The sequence below is a fragment of the Patagioenas fasciata genome, chromosome 1 (genome assembly GCF_037038585.1).
Source record: "Patagioenas fasciata isolate bPatFas1 chromosome 1, bPatFas1.hap1, whole genome shotgun sequence".
NCBI classification, from domain to species: domain Eukaryota; kingdom Metazoa; phylum Chordata; class Aves; order Columbiformes; family Columbidae; genus Patagioenas; species Patagioenas fasciata.
Genome location: NC_092520.1, coordinates 4,320,668 through 4,339,209, shown reverse-complemented (window position 1 = coordinate 4,339,209; position 18,542 = coordinate 4,320,668). Strand labels below are relative to the sequence as shown.

Below are 18,542 nucleotides of genomic sequence, written 5' to 3'. Positions count from 1 at the left end.
ACAAGGGAGAGTGATTCACTTTCAGTGGAGACCAGAACCTCCCACAAATCATGCAAAGACATCACTCAGCCTCCAAAAGCAGAGCAAAGGCTAAACAGGCTGGATGGCAAAACCTTCTGCTCTCTAAAGGAGTTTTCAACTATGCCCATTTTCAAGAGAAGTTATCAGATATCACATAAATATCACTGTTTGAGGTCACTTGGTTATCAAACTGCCAAAAACCCGGCAAAAAAATCAAATATGAAAACGCCAAACAAAGGAAATACCACGTTTATCCACAACTGGGAAGGCAAGTGGGTTTAGAAGAGATGTGCAGTAGGACAACACATTTTGGATGGATATAACAATGCAAAGAAAGGGTTCTGTGCAGGAAAGCGAAGGTTTCAACACTTCCTGCAGAGCTATAATTATGTGAAATTACTGAAAATTTATGAACGTCTAATCTAGGAGCAGCTTGCGGAGAGAGGAAATACCGCAGACTTAATCTAGCTGTAAATTCCTGCCACTCCTCTGCACTTTTTGGCCCATATTATTCGGCACATTTATAGCACAGATTAGGGAAGCCTAGTTGCAAAACATGCTTATTGCAAATGGTGTGTGTTTTGTAAAACAAGGAAGCGGGGGCAAGGGAACAATGAGGTCCTCTGGCATCCTGCTAGCAAAATGCCTTCTTTCAACAATAAAAACTACAAGGCCTCTTCCAAACCCAAGGTCCCTCGGAGTACGTATCGCATAAAAGTCTAACTAGCTTTTACAGGATTATCCTCACATAGAACAGGTTATAAATTCATTAAAAGGGATTTTTACTAATTCATTTTTTTTTAAAAAAAGCAGTGGGATATAGATGTAGATTAGCAAGCAATACCAAGAAAGACAAAAAAGGTGACACAGCTACATACCCATACCTCTAAGTAAATTAGCAAATAAGGAAGTGAAACAAGCTTTGAAGGAAATAGATATGGACACTGAAAATGGGAAAGGAGTTTAACTGTCAAGAAACCGAATAATTTTTATCTGATTTCCTTTAAAAAAAAATAAGAAAATAATGCAGCGGACCTTGGGAAAACCAGAGATTGGAGAATATGCAACTAAGGGGAACAAAGCAGAAGGTATGTGAAATAATTAAAGGAGAGATTTTTGGTTATGCCTATAAGAAATGTTATTTATCTGAAATGAGATGAATGCATGTGGATGAACCTGGTCTTGAGCCTGTACAGCTTTCCTATATTTCAGTACTGGTCTCCTTGAATACTGGTCCAGGGGGTGACCTAATTCTTCTTTAGTGACCAAAACCCATTTTATTATATCTTCAGCATGTCCACAAAACAAAAGGAGGACTAGATTATCAGAGGAAGAAATGAATGAACTCACAGACTGAAATGACAGGAGCGGGACTAAACAGGATGGTCAAGAACATGCCATTCAATGTGAACAGGAACCCTTATTCCAAATGTAGGATTAATCTATTTGAGGAGGCAGAAAAGTGAATTAAGATCACATGGTGACTGACCATAAGCCATTGATGGAAGGCAGGCACCAAACCCCCCAAATTTATTTCCAGTAGAGGCAGGGAAATAGTAATACCTTCATGCAAGCCTAGAATAGAATAGAATAGAATAGAATAGAATAGAATAGAATAGAATAGAATAGAATAGAATAGAATAGAATAGAATAGAATAGAATAGAATAGAATAGAATAGAATAGAATAGAATAGAATAGAATAGAATAGAATAGAATAGAATAGAATAGAATAGAATAGAATCCACTGTTCTCTAGTTGTTGATAAAAGAAAAGAGAAAGCACATCAGGTGCAGAGAAGCATCACTCAGATGGGAGTGATGAATAGGAGTTAACAACATCAGAAGGGACAAAAATTGCCTGGCTCACCTAATCAAACAAACAACAGCTGGGTGGAATAAAACCACACTCTGTAAATCCAACACGAGTCAAGTCCAAGGACAAGAGGGAGTTATTTGAACTAAAGGATAATGCTGATGAAAGAATAAACAGGTATAAACTAACTCTGAATAAATGCAGGCTAGGAGTTAGAAGAAAGTTTCCCACTGATGAGGAGACATTTACAAGTGCTTCCCAACAGAAAAGGGCAGCATGGTACCTCAACCTGCTTTCAGGGTGAAGAACAGTAAGCTCAAAAGCCAGATTATATGATGTGGTGGCCTACTGCAGTAGTAAATCAGACTATATCCACAAAGATTAAACACAGCACTAGGTAAAGCGCCTATTTAATGTCTAAGCGTGGCAAATGCAGACTGTGCAACTCACCTTAGAAATATCACAGGAGTTTTTCAAGACTGATTTAACACAAACCAGTTTCAAACTACTGTTTTATTCATTGGGGGAACGCCACACTGTAGCAGAACAAAATCCAATTTATGCAAAGCATCATTTCAACGGGCCTCTGTCTATGGGAAGGACAGTTGGACGAGTGTTAAACCACATCTGCACCCTGTTCTACAAACACAACAGCAAAACCTGACAAGTCTTTTTTACGACGCAGGTACGTTCAGAGCTTCAGGTGCTAAAAAAATATATATTATCATAAAGGCACAAATATCTGTACAAAGACTAAAACCACCTCAAAGACAAAAAATATAAACTTAAAGAGGAAATAATATTTACAGGCAAACATGGGCACAATACAACTGCTTACTGTTCTATAGACAGCGTGATACAGCTAAGAGAGTACGCAAATTCGAAGGATCCTGCCTTCCATAAAGTTCCTGTTTCCCCAAATATGTAGGTAATTCTACATTAGAAAGTCATTTCTACAATAAATTTGGATGAGACGTGAAAAGGATAAAAGAAAGCTTTAAATATTTCAGTTGTAACGGAACACTGTCATAAAGAAATACCGTGCAGAGTGTAAAAACATTCACCTGCTTTCAGATACAAGGAATTCTATCTCAACAGCTTTTGTTTCTGGAATAATCTCAAGAAGCTGTGGTGCAAAATACAGCTTGTTATTAGAGTATTTACCAAATTCAAAGAAAACACAAAGCAATCCAAGCAACACATGGATCCAGGTGTGTTTGAGAGCATAACCAGCTACCATTGGGATAAAGAGAGGGTTTCTCTTGGAAGAATCTCTCGTGATCTGAAATCAAAGATGAAGACACACAGAGAATAACAGTGAAGAGAAGCTGTAAAAAAGGTTGTCCTGTGACCCAGCAACACCAGAGAAGGTGAAACATGGAAGACAAAAAGGTGTTTCGAAATCAGATTTAAACTGGAGGAGCAGGTAGCTTAAAGAGTGAGGATGAATACAGAATATTCCCTAATAAGAATAAGAAATTCATTCAAATCTAACATGGGAGCTCTTGCTAAGATACAAGGAACTTGTAGCTCACCTGTGACAGCATTTTAAGTGTCCACAGAGGAATTAATCTCAATAAAATCCAACAAGTTTCCATACCATATATGCTATGTATTATCAGTCGATAATAACTAAACCAGAGCCCAGAGGGGGTTTGTATTGCTGACCTTTCAAAATACAGAAATTTCACAATTGTTCAGAAGACCCAACTACACAGAATCAGCTGTTTTGGTCACAAACTTCAATCTTGAGCTGTTTTCGCTTACGGCTTATCACCAGGAGGGCACTATAACAATTAGATTTTCACTTCCAACAACCATTTTTAATATCTTCCACTTCAAAGTCTACAATAACCGCACTTGAGAGCGTCAGGAAATGAAAACTCCTGTCTTCATTTGATATTTCAGAAGGACCTCGAGGGGAGAAAACCGAGTCATCCCGATGGGAATTTTGCCAATATGTAATTACTAAACTCCCTACTTCCTAATGTGCACAAATGATCAATATAAACTTCCTGTTAGTAAGAGAAACACAACAGCTGACCAGGCTGGAGCACAAGACAAACCATGACTTCCATTAAAGAAAATTAAAAACGGGGGTGGGTGGTGTTTAGAGTGTTTATTTTTAAGTTTGAAGATCCCTTTCTTATCTCCTGTAATTTTCCTTTCTAAATACTAAGCAAGCCTTGATTTCATTTACCTGGCCATTAACTGAAGCTGCTACTTCATCAATTCAGCTGCAACTCGGATTAGCCACCACGTTTCTAATAACAAAATGGGGAAAACGCTCAAGGAAACAAATAGTGAAACAATTACTGAACTCTATAAGCTACTGTCGAGGGTTTAGATTGCGGGGTGACAACAAAACCCTGGCAGATGTATTGTTTAACTCCTCTCCCCCCTGCTTCCCCCTTTTGCCTCTCCCTCTCCCCCCTTCCCACTCAGTACAGTCGATCAGGAGGGAAAGGAGGACAGAGAGAAGAGAGTTGGAACAATTAAAAATGTTTTACTAATGCTACTGATAAGAATAGAGAAAATAATACAAAATATACAAAACCTATCTTGAAAGTCTCAGCAACTGCAGAGCCGGCACCCGAAGTCCTGGACTGGACCCTGCAGCCAACCGGAGCTGGATTCAGTCTGTCACTAGGCCTCAGCTCGCAGGGACGACCAGCAAGGTCCTCTCCTAATGTTGGCCATAAGCAGAAGGGAAGAAGAAAGGAGAAGAGACCAGATCCTCGTGATCTCTCACTTTTATATGAAGTATTCATGTGAATGGGATGATATACATAGTTGGTCAGTTTCTTGGTCACCTGTTTTCTCGTTGTTCCTCTTGCAAGATGTGAATCTGTCCTTATCAATAACCTCACATTCCATTGCTATGTTGACCAAAACATGTATCTGGTTCTCCAGGAAAACGCAGCTAATAGGAAGGTTTAGCTGACAGGCAAATTCACTAAAAGAGAAACTTGTTTTTTTTAACAAAACCAGGACAGCTATGTACGAAAACTTTCTGAAGAACTGTAAAAATGGGCACAAATAAATAACCATTCAAGCTAATGGGTTACTAGAAAGACTATTAGATCTCCCTAGGTATTTAAAATAAAATCAGAAAACTAAAGAGCAAGTTAATAGAGACCATAGGGATGATAAAATATAAAGTTAAAGAAAGATTTATCCCCATTTTTAAAGTGAGGGTTTCACTTGGAAGGATCTCTAGGGATATGAAATCAAAGATACACAGAGAATAACAATGAAAGGAAGAGTAAAAAGGGTCATCCTGTGACCCAGCAACACCAGAGAAGGTAAAACATGAAAGATAAAAAGGTGTTCGGAAATCAGATTTGAACTGGAGGAGTAGGTAGAAAAATATGATAAAGTGAGTACATTACAAAGGAATGTTTCATTAATCTAACTCTGTATAGATGCTGGCATACTATGAGAAAAACTGTAAGGGACAAATAGGGGGGTCAGATGAAGCAACCAGGAGTACTACAAAGGAAAAATCTTTAAAAAATAAAAAGGAAAAAGCTATCTAAACGTCAGCCAGTTAGCAGCTACAGGAAAACCACGTGGAAGCCAGATTTAGACAGGGGAAGGATTGACAAAAATTATTTATATTGCTAAAGATGACCGTTCTGATCAGCGCTAACAGACCGAAACAAGGAAACAGGAAGTTTAGGTAGAATATCTCGAAATGTAGTTTATTTGGCAGCAGCAACACATCCCCAAAGAAGCCACAAATCCTGGAACAGCTTCAAACACGACTGGACAACATGGTTCAAGACAGGTGAAGAAAATAATCCACAATGGGCAAAGTGAGGAAGAACAGGAGGCAGGACCACCAGCCTCCTGCTCCTCGATGCCAGCACCAACACAGAGACATATGGCTGTGTGAGCACGCGGCCTCCCAGCTGCAACCGAGCTCGGCTTCCAGTAAGTCCAAGAGCTGGGATAAAGCCAAAAAAACTCAAGGCAGAATTGCTGCTGCAGAGCTGGTGGCCAGCTGGGAGGGTTTTGTGTCGAAAATAGCGTGGTCAGCAGGACAAGGGCAGTGATCCTTCCCCTGTACTCTGCATTGGGGAGGCCACACCTGGAGTATTGTGTTCAGTTCTGGGCCCCTCAGGTCAGGAAAGAGATTGAAGGGCTGGAGCGGGTCCAGAGAAGAGCAACAAGACTGGGGAAGGGACTTGAACACAAGCCCTATAGGGAGAGGCTGAGGGAGCTGGGCTTGTTTAGTCTGGAGAAGAGGAGGCTTAGAGGTGAGCTCAGCACTCTCTAGAACGACCTGAAGGGCAGTTCTAGCCAGGTGGGGATTGGGCTCTTCTCCCAGGCAGTCAGCAATAGGACAAGGGGGCATGGGCTTCAACTCTGCCAGGGGAAATTGAGGCTGGAGATGAGAAAGCAATTCTGTGCAGAGAGAGTGGTCAGCATTGGAATGACAGAACCTGAGGGAATGGCAGGAAGATGTGCCATGGGAGGTTTAGTTTGGACATTAGGAAAAGGTTCTTCACCCAGAGGGTGCTGGACACTGGAACAGGCTCCCCAGGGAGGTGTCACAGCCCCAAGCCTGACAGTGTTCAAGAAGAGACTGGACAACGTCCTCAGACACACGGTGTGAGCTGTGGGGTTGTCCTGTGCAGGGACAGGAGCTGGACTCCATGATCCTTGTGGGTCCTTTCCAACTCAGAACATTCTATGACTTTATGACTCTTCCAGGTGCTGTGTAGGGCCATAGGAGACCTGAGCATTCAGGGAGCCCAATCTGCTCACTAGAAGGCGGATGGCACAGAATAATATGTGTTAATCCTCTTTTCCAGATATTTGTAGCTTTAGAGTAGCCTTTCTTCAAAATCCAAACCCTCCATCTTTTCCTCCATTTCTTGCTATCGGTGTGGATTTCCCCCGGGGTGTCCAGAATGATTAAAGTCTCTCCTACTAATAACTCGTGCCATTCTTTTGGATTTTGCCCTAACTGGATGGCAGGAAATTAAAGGGAAGATGCTGTGCGACAAATGTAAAACAGAGCAGGTGGGGATAATGAAACTATTCAGTAAACACAGCCTGATTGAGATACACAGCAATCACTCATATGCTGATTAGTGACAGGCCCTCTCTTACCAGCAGTACTAATAGAAAATCCCATCTGTAACAATCTTTTTTTGCAGGACTGCATTAAATGAAAAATCCTAAGGCTACCTGGAATATGACAGAAGAAAGGCACCTGACCTCTGAAATTATTTGGATTCTTCTTCACTCCTAAACACTCAACTTTATTTCTTTTCTCTGAAGTCTTCATAAACTTTTCCAGTTAATATGACAACCTCAGGCAAGAACTTTCAACAGTACCCAATTAATTGACTAATCCAAGACTCGAAGGTTGTCGCTCCTGATCTGCAGCTTCTAACTCCAACTCTATTCTTTAAGTTACTACCCAATTGTCCTTTCAAGACACTTTCTCGATCTTGCTCGAAAAATGAAAACAAAGAAACTGGCTTTGTCTATCAGCCCCAAAATCTTGGCAAAGCTATTTATCTGGAGGGAAAATGAAGCTGCTGCTTCACAAAGACAGTAAGATCAAAGTCCAAATCTTAAGTATCTCACAATCTAAACCAAATGCGGGAAGATACATACAACACATAGACGGTTTGAACTTTAAACATCGGCTTTTTGTTTTAAATATAACTTAATGCAGTACCTATACAATAACAGTTCAAAATGTTGGTGTCAAACATCTGGGCAGAAGTCAATTTTGCTGAATAACAATATGAAACAGTCAAAAACTGAACACAAAATCAACCAAGTTCCGAGCACAAATGGTGGCTCAAAGACTGCCAGAAGAAACCGCCACAGGACAGATTGGAGATAAATGCAGAAAAAACAGCATAAAGCAGAAAAAAATAAAGTTAATACAAAAACATGTGGAAATCAACACAGTAGAGTTTTAAGAAAAGGAAACAACTTTACAATATTTCTCTGCAGCCTATAGAACAGAGAAAGAAGAAAAAAGCAAGAGAAGTTAAATTGGGATGGCCTCAAGATTTCCGAGTATTGTGCTGACATTGTGCTGAAGGGGCGTCACAGATAAAACCTGGTCCCTGAAAGATTTAACAGCCACCAAACCCCAAATATCTGAGTGAAAAGCAACTGTGATATCGCAGATCACAAAGCCATAGCAGTTTGTTTACGCAAACAAAAACAACATCTGCTGCAGGATTTCACTACCACGGTGCATTTCTCAGCTGCTTTCCAAGGCATCTACACGAATCAATTGAGCTGATTCTCATTAGAAACTCCACTTACCAGCGCAAAGGGGGGACAAGCGAGATAAACAGGCAACACTCATCTGGTTGTCACTTTGCTACTTCTAAAGCAAGCCATGAAATTCCACACTGCCGCTTTGTGGAGACGGCATTAAACTGTTACCCATTTGCAGAATCCAGATGTGGGGGTACAGGGGCTATCAACAAAAGTGCATTGCCAACTTTCTTCTAAATATCTATCACTGCATTGAAAAAATAAAACCATTTTGCTTCCCCGGTTTTCTAGGCTGTTTACTCACGCATTGGTCAGCGTGTTGTATACGGTTGGTTCTCTCTGCTTATATGGGTCATTTCCAAAACTGTGAAAAGGATTTGGGGAAAAAAACAACAACAACAAAACAAACAAACAAAAACCAAACATAACACACAAGAAAAATGAATCCAAATCGGGGAAAAGAAAAAAAAAAAAAGACATCAGTTTTGAAAGATGCGCAAATAATTTTTCAGGTATCCCTGAGTTTGCTCATTGTGTGCTCAAAACACTCATTAGAAGAGATCACAGTAGCACGCTTTCCGGTTGGGAAGCAGCGCCCTGCCTGCAAAAACAAAGGGTGATGACCAGGAAAAAAACCCCTGATAAACAAATAGCAGATCTAATAGAGCAGACAGAAATACTCTGTCCCAAGATTGTCAGTGTGCAGACTACTTTCAATGCTCAACTATGCTACACAGCTGTACAGAACTTCTTTTATCTGATACTGCATCAGATTCCTAGATGCTGGATCGTGTCCAAATAAAAAAATCCTTATCCAACTGGAATTAGCAATTACTGAAAACCCAGCCTACGGGTAGCAGCATCTTGAGCTTCCGCTGTAAATAATGAGCTCATTAAAGCACTGGATAAATCAGAAAGCTTCCAGGGTCATGTTTTATGACCATGAAGTTGATACCTTGAAATCTTATTAGCTGGAATTAATAAAAACCACATTTTAGTGTCCTGTGCTGTACATCCAAGACTCACAGAAAAGCAGATGTGAAGCAAGAAACGGATGGACAGACACAGCTGGTACAAGTTATGTTCACTGTCCTGGCTTCACCTGCCTAGTGCTGTTAGGTACGGGCTGACGCTCAGCTCATCACCAACGCTACATCTTCTAATCTGTGTGCTGGTTTGACTGAAAATGAGTTAATTTTCTCCATGCAGTTAAAAACCTTTCTTTTTCATGGCAAGCACGGTCACTATTTGGACTTAGTTTGAGAACAAGAGATAACAGCCCAGCACAGAGTTAATGTTTTCAATTGCTCTGGTCTGAGAGCCAAGGACATTCTGAGCGCTCTGCCCACAGGTGTGAGGCAGCGAGGAAGTGGGGCAGTGATGGGGCAGAGCTCAACTGACATCCAGACTGATCAATAAGAGTATTCCATCCCATTAGCATCATGCTTCATATTTATGGGAAGTTGGGATCTTCGCGTCTCTTTTGCTCTCACTCTTGGACACTCTCTCTCTCCTTTGTGCGTGTTCTTCTTCGCTCTTTTTGTCAGAGCCGGGGGAGTTCGGTTCTGGACGTTTAGTTTGGTCTTTTGCCATTTTGCAGTGTCCTCTGTGCCTTTCTGCCTTTTTTCCTCTTCTGTCTCTTTGGGACCGGCTGTTCAGGACCAGGTGCTGCTCCCTGGGACTGGCTTCTCGGTATGGACAGAGTTCATGAGGAATTGCCTTGAATATCCTTTATTTCTATTTTATATAGATATTTACTAGTAGTGTATTAGTATTTTGTTATTTTATTAAACTGTGTTTAGCGCAATCCAAGTCTCTCCCCTCCCCTTTTGATTCTCTCCCGTTTGGGGGAGGGTGAGAAGGGGGATGGGCAAGTGGCTGCTGTGGTTGTATTGCTAGCTCAGGTTACACCATGATATTCTGCTTGTCTGCTTTCCTGCCTAAAGACTGAGCCTTGCCTTCTCAAACCTGAAAGTCAGATCTCAAACTAACATCCTGAACCTTGTCCAGCTGAACCAGCTCACACTTTTGCCCCCTTCTCTGGCTCCTCTGGTTAAGGAGGAGAATCAGGGAAGTGTCACACGGACTAGGCTGCAAGGAAAAATACCCTCTTGCTCACAAAGCCATCTGGAGACCCTTTAAGAGACACCAGCCTGCACACATCACTCCCGGGTCACTCCAAGGACACTGGATTCTGAAAACGAGTCCAAAGGAACCGAGGAATAATGTCTCCCCAGCAAAACCAAATCAAATAAATCCCTGGGAAACAGATACGCTGCTGGGCACTAAGCTCATTTTTTGAAATAAAGTTTGGAATTTCCCTCAGGAAACCTCTGCAACGTGGAGGGCACGTTGAGTCACCAGTTGCTGGAAAGGCAAAGAACTTGAAAGGAACCTTGTAAGGCTGTGGGCGAGGAGCACAAAGGATGTGTCTCCCCTTCAGGACTGACAGAGAAAGCAATTTCTGCCTCCAAAGCTCTAGACACACTGGAGTACGTACTCTGTCAGATGGACCTTACTGTAGAGGAGATAATGATCCTGTAGATGCTGACAGCACTGATCACTTTGAAAAAAATCTCAGTTTTTCAGTCATTGATCACTGTGCATATGTAGCACATTTCTTCAAGAAAATTAATTTAAATAGATAGAAAAAATATATCCTGGTTTTTGAGCTAGCACAAACCCCTCAAGTAGTTCACAGTTGCATTTTCAATTGCACAAAAGAGTCTGTGCCCAAAATCTTAAATCCAAAAAGTGACCAGCAAAGTCACTGGGACTCTACCCAGAACTTGCCTATATGGGGATATTAATTACTTACTAAAGCAGTGCTGTTCTGTGTCTTTTTGAGTTGTAACACTCTCTAGAATCTTCTCTCTTCCTGACACCTTCCTTCCTTGTAGCACTTCCACAACCACAGAATAACCAAGCACCTTTAATTCACACAGCAGCTCAGCTTCCCTGCTGATGGACTGAAAAATGTCAGTAATTAATGAGGCAGGTGTAAGGAGCCACACACCTAGAAAACTCACAGCAATCAAAGGTAGGTAGCTTTTCCCTAATGACCACTTGTGAGTTCCCTTCTAGAATTATAAATTTCATTTTTTATACATGTTTTGAATTAATAGAACTCTTGCCATTTTCTTAGCCTTTCATGATCCATGAACCTCTCTGTGACCCTCTTTTGGGAAAATCAGAGAACAGCCGAATGTGTCAGCACTTGCATGCATTGCAAGATGAAATGGCCATACACCACTGAGCTGCTGGGACTGGAGACAATTCCCAGAGTTCCTCTCATTATTTTTGCAGTGATTATTAAATCTTTCTTTTGTTTAGAAAACATCTTCCCCACTGATCTGTGAAAGGCTCCAGCAAATATGGAAAATGCTTTACCTAAATAGCATCACACACAGAGACAAAACAAGCCCCAGACTAAAAACATTTTTGTCTTTCAATTATGACAACAGTCGTTTTTATCTGTGACTAAAGGCTCATTTAAGGGAATTTAAAAATCAGCAGTGTTCCTTTATTATAATTTATTTTACATCAATCTTCCTCTTCCTACCTACAAATTCTGCAAATTCATACCATGCAGTTCATAAGCTTCTCTGCTTTAGTTTGCACATAAGCAAAATTAAATTGTACAAATGTCACTGCTCTGTTACCATTTGGAGTGACAGATGTCCAATTGCCAGCTGTACAAGTACTGAATATGAAGTACTAATTATACAGCAATCAAACGCTTTGTTAAACCATATTTAAGAATTTTATTGTCACTTAGCCACACAAGTATGAGTAGATAAACACATATGTGGTCCATTACCACAGCCTCTGTCAAGTTTTAAGCATCTCCATAATGTGATGGATAAATGAGAATTGTTGATTGGACACATGTAGACTTTCCAAAAGCCTTTGACCCCATCTTTCAATGAAAGCTCTTGGGAAAACAGAAAATTAAGCTGTCACGAGATGAAAGGTAGAGTTCCATCATGGATTAGAAAGCGTCGGAGAGGCAAGAAAAAAAAAAATCATTAATTGTGGCAAAATGAATCAAAGTAGTGGCACAAGATTATCATCAGGCTTAAATCAAGTATATAGATTTACAATTTGGGAATGGAAATAAATTAATGCAACGGTATTCGCCACTGACTCAAAATCACTTAAAATTACTAAAGAAATAAGCAAGCATGACAGCAGGGAACATCTGTCTGGCTGAGTTAACTTCTGCTATTTATTCTTTGAAGGAAAGAACCCCTCTTTCAACTTCTATTTGTCCACAGCACAAAAAGCAAGCTAAAAGTGTTCATCTTAAAAAGCATCAACTGTTTCCTCAAGAATCCTGGCAAATTTAAAAAGGAAACCTGTGATGTGGCTTCCTACGATTAGGTCACTAAACACTCAAATCCCTTTCCGTGTTAAAGTCCGTGAGGCTGTGACATCGTCTTTTAAAATCGCACTTTACAACTCATCTGTGTCCTGATGTCTTCAAATCATTCAGCCATGGCCCGGCAGTTGGGGTGATCACACCCAAGTGATCCCACTTGGTTACTGAAAGTACAGAACTCTAGAAGCCAGACAGAGTTGGCTTTATTTTATTAACTCACATGGAGAGTCCCAAGCTCAACAGTCTCTGGCTGCTTTCCAAAGCCTCTGGCAGAAGAGGCAAAAATCCAGCAGGACACCCAAGAGAACAGGTGAGAGTACAGATGTGACAGTCAAAATTCAATATTAATAACACTATTCTAACTTCAAGTAAATTTGACAAGTTAAGTTCCAAAGTAATGATTCCCATGCAAAACAAATCTGTGCATCTTTGACAGTTGTCTTTTTTGTGCAAAGGTTAAAAAAAAAGCCACAAACAAATAGTAGTTTCGTGTCACTGTTCACAATGCAGAGAATTCTTGGAAAGCAGTCTATGCATAAATATCTCCCATCTAACAACACAGGTAACAGTCATCTCAATCTCTTATCTTTTGTCTGAAGCAAAAATAGGGAGGCTCAAAAGTGGCTAGAAACATGGGTGGATTATATATATAATTTTTTTTAATCTCTAAATAAGGGTCCCATAAGGAAAGCACAGTTACAAATATTTATTTACCAGATCTCTAATGAAAACAAAAAGCCATAGACCTAATTCTGTTAATAATAATAAAAAAATTCTCATATGAAGGTAGCAGAATGCAGTGAGACAGGACCAGAAGCCAAGAAAAACTATTTCACCAGTTCCTTGAGAAGCCTGAAGCTATGTTTCATATGCTTGTTGCTCTACATGCCAACATAAGGATATACTATCTCAAAAGCAGTCATGTGGTAGCTAATACATATTACTCATGGACAATGACAGCTCAAGGCAATATTTCACATACCTGGAAACATCACTCAATCACTCAAGTTTGATCCAAACTGAAGCACAGCACTGAGTTAGTAGCAACAACAAATTAACCCCAAGGATTCTCCTGACTGAGAAGTATTAACATAAACCCTCAGGTACCACAAAGGGCTCCTTCAAATCTAAAGTATTTGTAAGAAGGGTAAAGCACTTATCATATAGACATTCATATCAAACCAGACCCCCAAAACTGAACACTACTTGGGCTGAACTGGCCTGAAACATCGACCCTGATAAAATAATGAGTAAACTGTAACATTTAGGCACTTAGTGTTAAACACCAGCACTTACACATGACCTTGTTCTTTTTGCTTGGGTGGGAGGATACTGGGTTTTTCCTTTATTATTACTATTTTGCTTAACTTGGTGTACAAAAGCTTGAGTAATTCAGCATATAAGCTCTCTGGGAGCTGGAAAAGATTAGTTAAAAGAAAGAAACAAAACAAAACAAAAACATCTCTATTGCCTGCCCTCTAGCACACAGGAGTCAATCCAAAGCTCCTGAGAAACTCTGAAGAAGGAATTACTAAACCATAAAATAGATTTGATCAGCGAGGGATGTAAGAGTCCTCTGAAGGCTTAGCATAGTTAAGCTTGCAAAATAATTTTTTGCAACTGGTTTTCCATTTCAGTTAGTTTATTATTCTACAAAGGACACAGAGCAGTTAGTCATCCACCTCCACAAGGGAGGAAAATTGGCTAGGTACAGACTGAGAATGGCAAGAAAAATCATTTTTCATCATTTAAAATAAAAATTAAAAAAATCTCTGAATACAGGTCATTGCATCTGGGGTACATCAAGTGAATGGAAACACAAAGTGCTACAAAAACACCTTACCTCACCTTCACATCTCTGAATACCTACAGCTGTCATCATTTCCACTGGTTCTTTAAGAATGGCAAAGAACTGCATGCAGGCTTCTGGAACACAATGTAGCAATTTGTACTAAAATTAGCATATTAAAAACAAATTGCTAAATGGCACAAAGATGTAATTTGCACAACGAGCTTTCCATTTGGCTTTTCAGACTGCAACCTAAGGAAAACATAATATTTGATTTGGACCTGCCAGGATCCTTCAAGCTTTGGGCCTCCAATAGTTTCTTATAAATTATTTACAACAAACATTTAATGCACAATTTTTAAATACCATCAGCAGAACTGAGTGGTACCAACTCAGGGACAAGTCAGAAACCGATTTTCAGTAACACTTAAAATACTACAGGCTGTATGCGAGTTTTAAAAACAGTACCAGCAACGCCACAATGAGAACTCAGAGAGAGATGAGAAACTTTCTGGCTTGTTTGCTCTCTGAATTTGAATTTTTGATAAACTAAGAAGGCCATAAGGGCATGGCAACTGATCACTGAGCCACACAGACCCTGAATATACTCCCAGCTCTTCTGTTACAGCAACTAGATTTCAGCATAACAGCTGATCTTCCAAAGTATTTAGTTTCACATTAAGTATTTTAGAGAAAGTTGAGAAAGACCTCATAGTTGTTTTACAAACAATATGTTGTCAACCAAGTTTTGCTGGCTAAAATTTAAATGTAGGTTCATAATACCAAAAAAAACCCAAAAAAATACTCTTACCCTAAAGTGAAGTTACAGAATCATTGCTAAAGAAAATCTTGACATCTCTACTGAAATTATCTATTGTTAAACTAATTCTATAATAAAGTGGGATTATTTACTGTTTTGGTTTTTAAAGTGGGACTACTTAAATGCTCTAATTTACAACAAAGTCCTTATACACATTTTCTTCAGCACAACTGACAGAACAACAAACTGTGGTCCCAAACACTAAAACTGTAAGGAGGGACCAGACTGCCTATATTTAGCTCCTTTTTCTTCAGAACACACACCTTCCCACCTCCCACCGCTAATCTCAACCTCATCTTCCTCCTCCTCCATAATCTAGGAGCAGATGAAAAGTATCAGTTCACGAGTCAACAATGCGGGGATTATTTCAAAAATTTACATGCTAGTCAAATTTATTTTCACGTGGGTGAAGCAACAGAGCTTCCTCTTCCCTGTGAGGATTCTCTCGCAAATTACTTCTTAACACGGGGAAGACACAAAAATACATACTCTGCAAATGCGTCATTCTATTTAAAAACTTATAAGTTTGTCCCGCTTTAAGAGTATTTAATTTTGTTCCCCCTTCACTCAGCCTGCCTCTTCTCAGCCATAAATCTACACACCAACTTGCTTTTTTCCTCCGTTTCTCTGCTACTGTTACCCGGATCCTGCAGCTCTTCCCATTCCCACACTCTGAAGCCTCTTTCACAACTATTCATTTTGGTCCTTCGCCCATGTCACTGTTTGTAACCAGGAGTCACAGCCCAGCGTGGACGCCCAGAACCTTCCGTCTCCTGCATGCCAAGCTCTTCCAAAGCGCTGCCTAAGCATCCCAGCAATGTGAAAGGCCTCATCAGATTGCCCGCTCCAAGAAATTCAGGGAAGGTGAGCCTGTTGCCTTCAGTTCTATTTTCCTAGAGTCTTAACACTTCAAAAGCAGCTGCCTGTCTTATACGTGTGAAAGCTTTTTGTAGGACAGGGCATGTGTCAGGTGACAACACGTAACTATATTATACACTTGAAAATCACAGCCCAGGACACAAAAATATTTAATTTTTAAGCAAAACATCAGTAACAGAGGGTTTGATCCTTTACCTGCTACCACAACAGGACCAGCTGAAGGAACTGGGGCTGGTTAGCCTGGAGAACAGGAGGCTGAGGGGAGACCTTCTTGCTGTCTACAACTATCTGAACCAAGGTCGGAGCATGGAGGGTGTTGGTCTCTTCTCCCAAGCAGCAAATGATAGGACAAGAGGAAATGGTCTCAAGTTGTGCCAGGAAGGTTCAGATTGGATACTGGGAAAAATTTTTCATGGAAAGGGTTGTCAGGCATTGGAACAGGCTGCCCAGGGCAGTGGTGGTCACCATCCCTGGAGGGGTTTAAGAGGTGTTTAGACGAGGTTCTTAGGGACATGCTTTAGTGCTAGAGTTAGGTTATGGTTGGACTCAATGATCTGAAGGTCTCTTCCAACTGAAAGGATTCTATCATTCTATGAACATTATCCCTTCTCAAGCACCTCCTGGATGACCATGTAGGCAAAGCGCTTTCTTCTTTCCTTAAAACATGCTTGAATGTATCTAAATTCCTGACTGCCTCCGAATACCAGAGTTGTAAAGTAAAAAACTCCGCTCTCTTGCCACTGTTCCAAGCTATCCTAAAAGACCAGCACCTGCAACAGGGCAACTCTTTGAGATATTCCAGCTCCCACCACCTGCAACAGATCAACCTGATGATAGTCAAGACTCACCACAGAATGATTAGGGTTAGAAGGGACCTCTGGAGATCATCACTAAAGACCAGTCAGGTGAAGGTGTCTGTCCTGGATGAAGATGTCTCTTCCATACAAAGATCCCTTCTCTGTCCCTGATCTGTTTTGCTTGGTTTGACCAGCCACAGCTGGGCAGATGCTCTCATCTCAATGGGAGCAGAGCTGCACACCCGTGTACCTTTACAGCATGATACTCTGAACACGATTTCAGCAAAAACTCCCCTTTTTGGCCATCCACATAGTGCCAACACAACCACCTCTGCTCCAGAGACCCACCTCACCCGACCCCCCCACCTCAGCCACCCCCTTGGTGCCTCCAGACACCCCCAAACCCACCACGGCTTGGGACACAGGCCAAAGGGACAGACTTGGGTCAAGGGGGAGGCCCGAACAACACGATGGGGCACGGGAAGAGAGAGTTCAGTCCCAACGCCTCCTTAAAACACGGATTTGAGGGGAAAGGTGACAGGAAAACATCCATTTCTACCCGCCGGGGGTGGCTGAGGGGCAGCGGCCCCGTTAACCCGCCATTCCCCCCCCACCTCAGCAAAGAGCGGCCATGGAGGAGGGGGGATCCCCCTGCCGCGGGGCCTGGTCGGTGGGGTGGGGGAACGAGGGGGTGACTGAGCCGGGACGGGGCGGCCACTCACAGAACTCGGCGATGTGGTAGGAGACGGCGTAGTTCTCCTCGCACCACTCCAAGGTGGAGGTCGGCGGGCCCCAGTAACCCTCCCGGTCGGCGGCCGGAGCCATCGCGGCACCCGCTTCAGACCAGAGCGGACAGAAGGGGAAGGAATCGTGGGGGGGCAGGCGGGAGAAGGACGCCGGGCCCGGAGCGCAGCGGGCGGGGACCAAGCGCTGGGCCCGCCCGGCCGGGGGAGGAGCCGCCGCTGCCGCGGGGAGCGGGGCCCGCGCGTTGCCATGGCCACGGGCTGCGGCCTGCACGGGCCGGCCCGGGTGTCGCGGTCCGTCTGAGGGGAAAAACTCGGAGGAGAGGGAAGTGTTGAGGTGGAAAAGACAGATATAGGGTTAAATCCCCGCGGGGGAAAGGCGGCTGGGGGCACGTTTGGCTTAAAAGGCACGTATGGCACCCGTGTGGAGACTACGGGTGCCTGCGTCTGCCTTCACATCACGCCCTTTTTGGACAAAAAACACACTCCCCAAAGTCGCTTTAGTGGCACTGAGGTGGTTTCCCCTCTACAACTACCTGAAAGGAGGTTGCAGCGTGGAGGGTGTTGGTCTCCCAAGTAGCAAGTGATAGGATGACAAGAAATGACCTCAAGTTGTACCAGGGGAGGTTCAGATTGGATATTAGGGAAAAATTATTCATAGAAAGGGTTGTCAGACACTGGAACAGGCTGCCCAGGGCTGTGGTGGAGTCACCATCCCTGGAGGGGTTTAAAAGGCGTTTAGACAAGGTTCTTAAGGACACGATTTAGTCCTGGAGTTAGGTTGTGTTTGGACTCGATGATCCTGAGGGTCTCTTCCGACCAAAATAATGCTATGATTTTCCTTACGGGCTCCAGGGAAGGTTTGTAACTTGAGTGAGGCGGCTTGCTGGCTTCAAATTTTTAAATAAAGAGGCAAATGTTCCTCGTACTTGTGGGCTGGGAGGAGGAAGGAGGTTTTTTATAGCACTGCCTACTACACGGGGGTTTTCTCTCATCTGATGCCTTATTTAGTTCCCTCAGTGCTTACTACGCATACTATAC

General features: G+C 42.1%; 1 protein-coding gene across 3 annotated transcripts in view; it reads right to left on the bottom strand.

Moving 5' to 3' along the window:
* ACER3 (alkaline ceramidase 3) overlaps positions 1-17,675 on the bottom strand; it is a 65,581-nt gene extending 47,906 nt beyond the window's left edge. Inside the window, exon 1 of one of the 3 annotated variants that reach the window (XM_065833444.2) lies at positions 17,481-17,675. In XM_065833444.2, coding sequence (XP_065689516.1) covers positions 17,481-17,583 — 103 coding nt within the window. In that variant the 5' untranslated portion in view covers positions 17,584-17,675. Of the gene's footprint in view, positions 1-14,316; positions 14,400-16,156; positions 16,233-17,480 lie in introns of those variants that run through there. The other 2 variants (XM_071815593.1, XM_071815565.1) reach the window with 2 other exon arrangements.
* Positions 17,676-18,542: the final 867 nt, after the last annotated feature.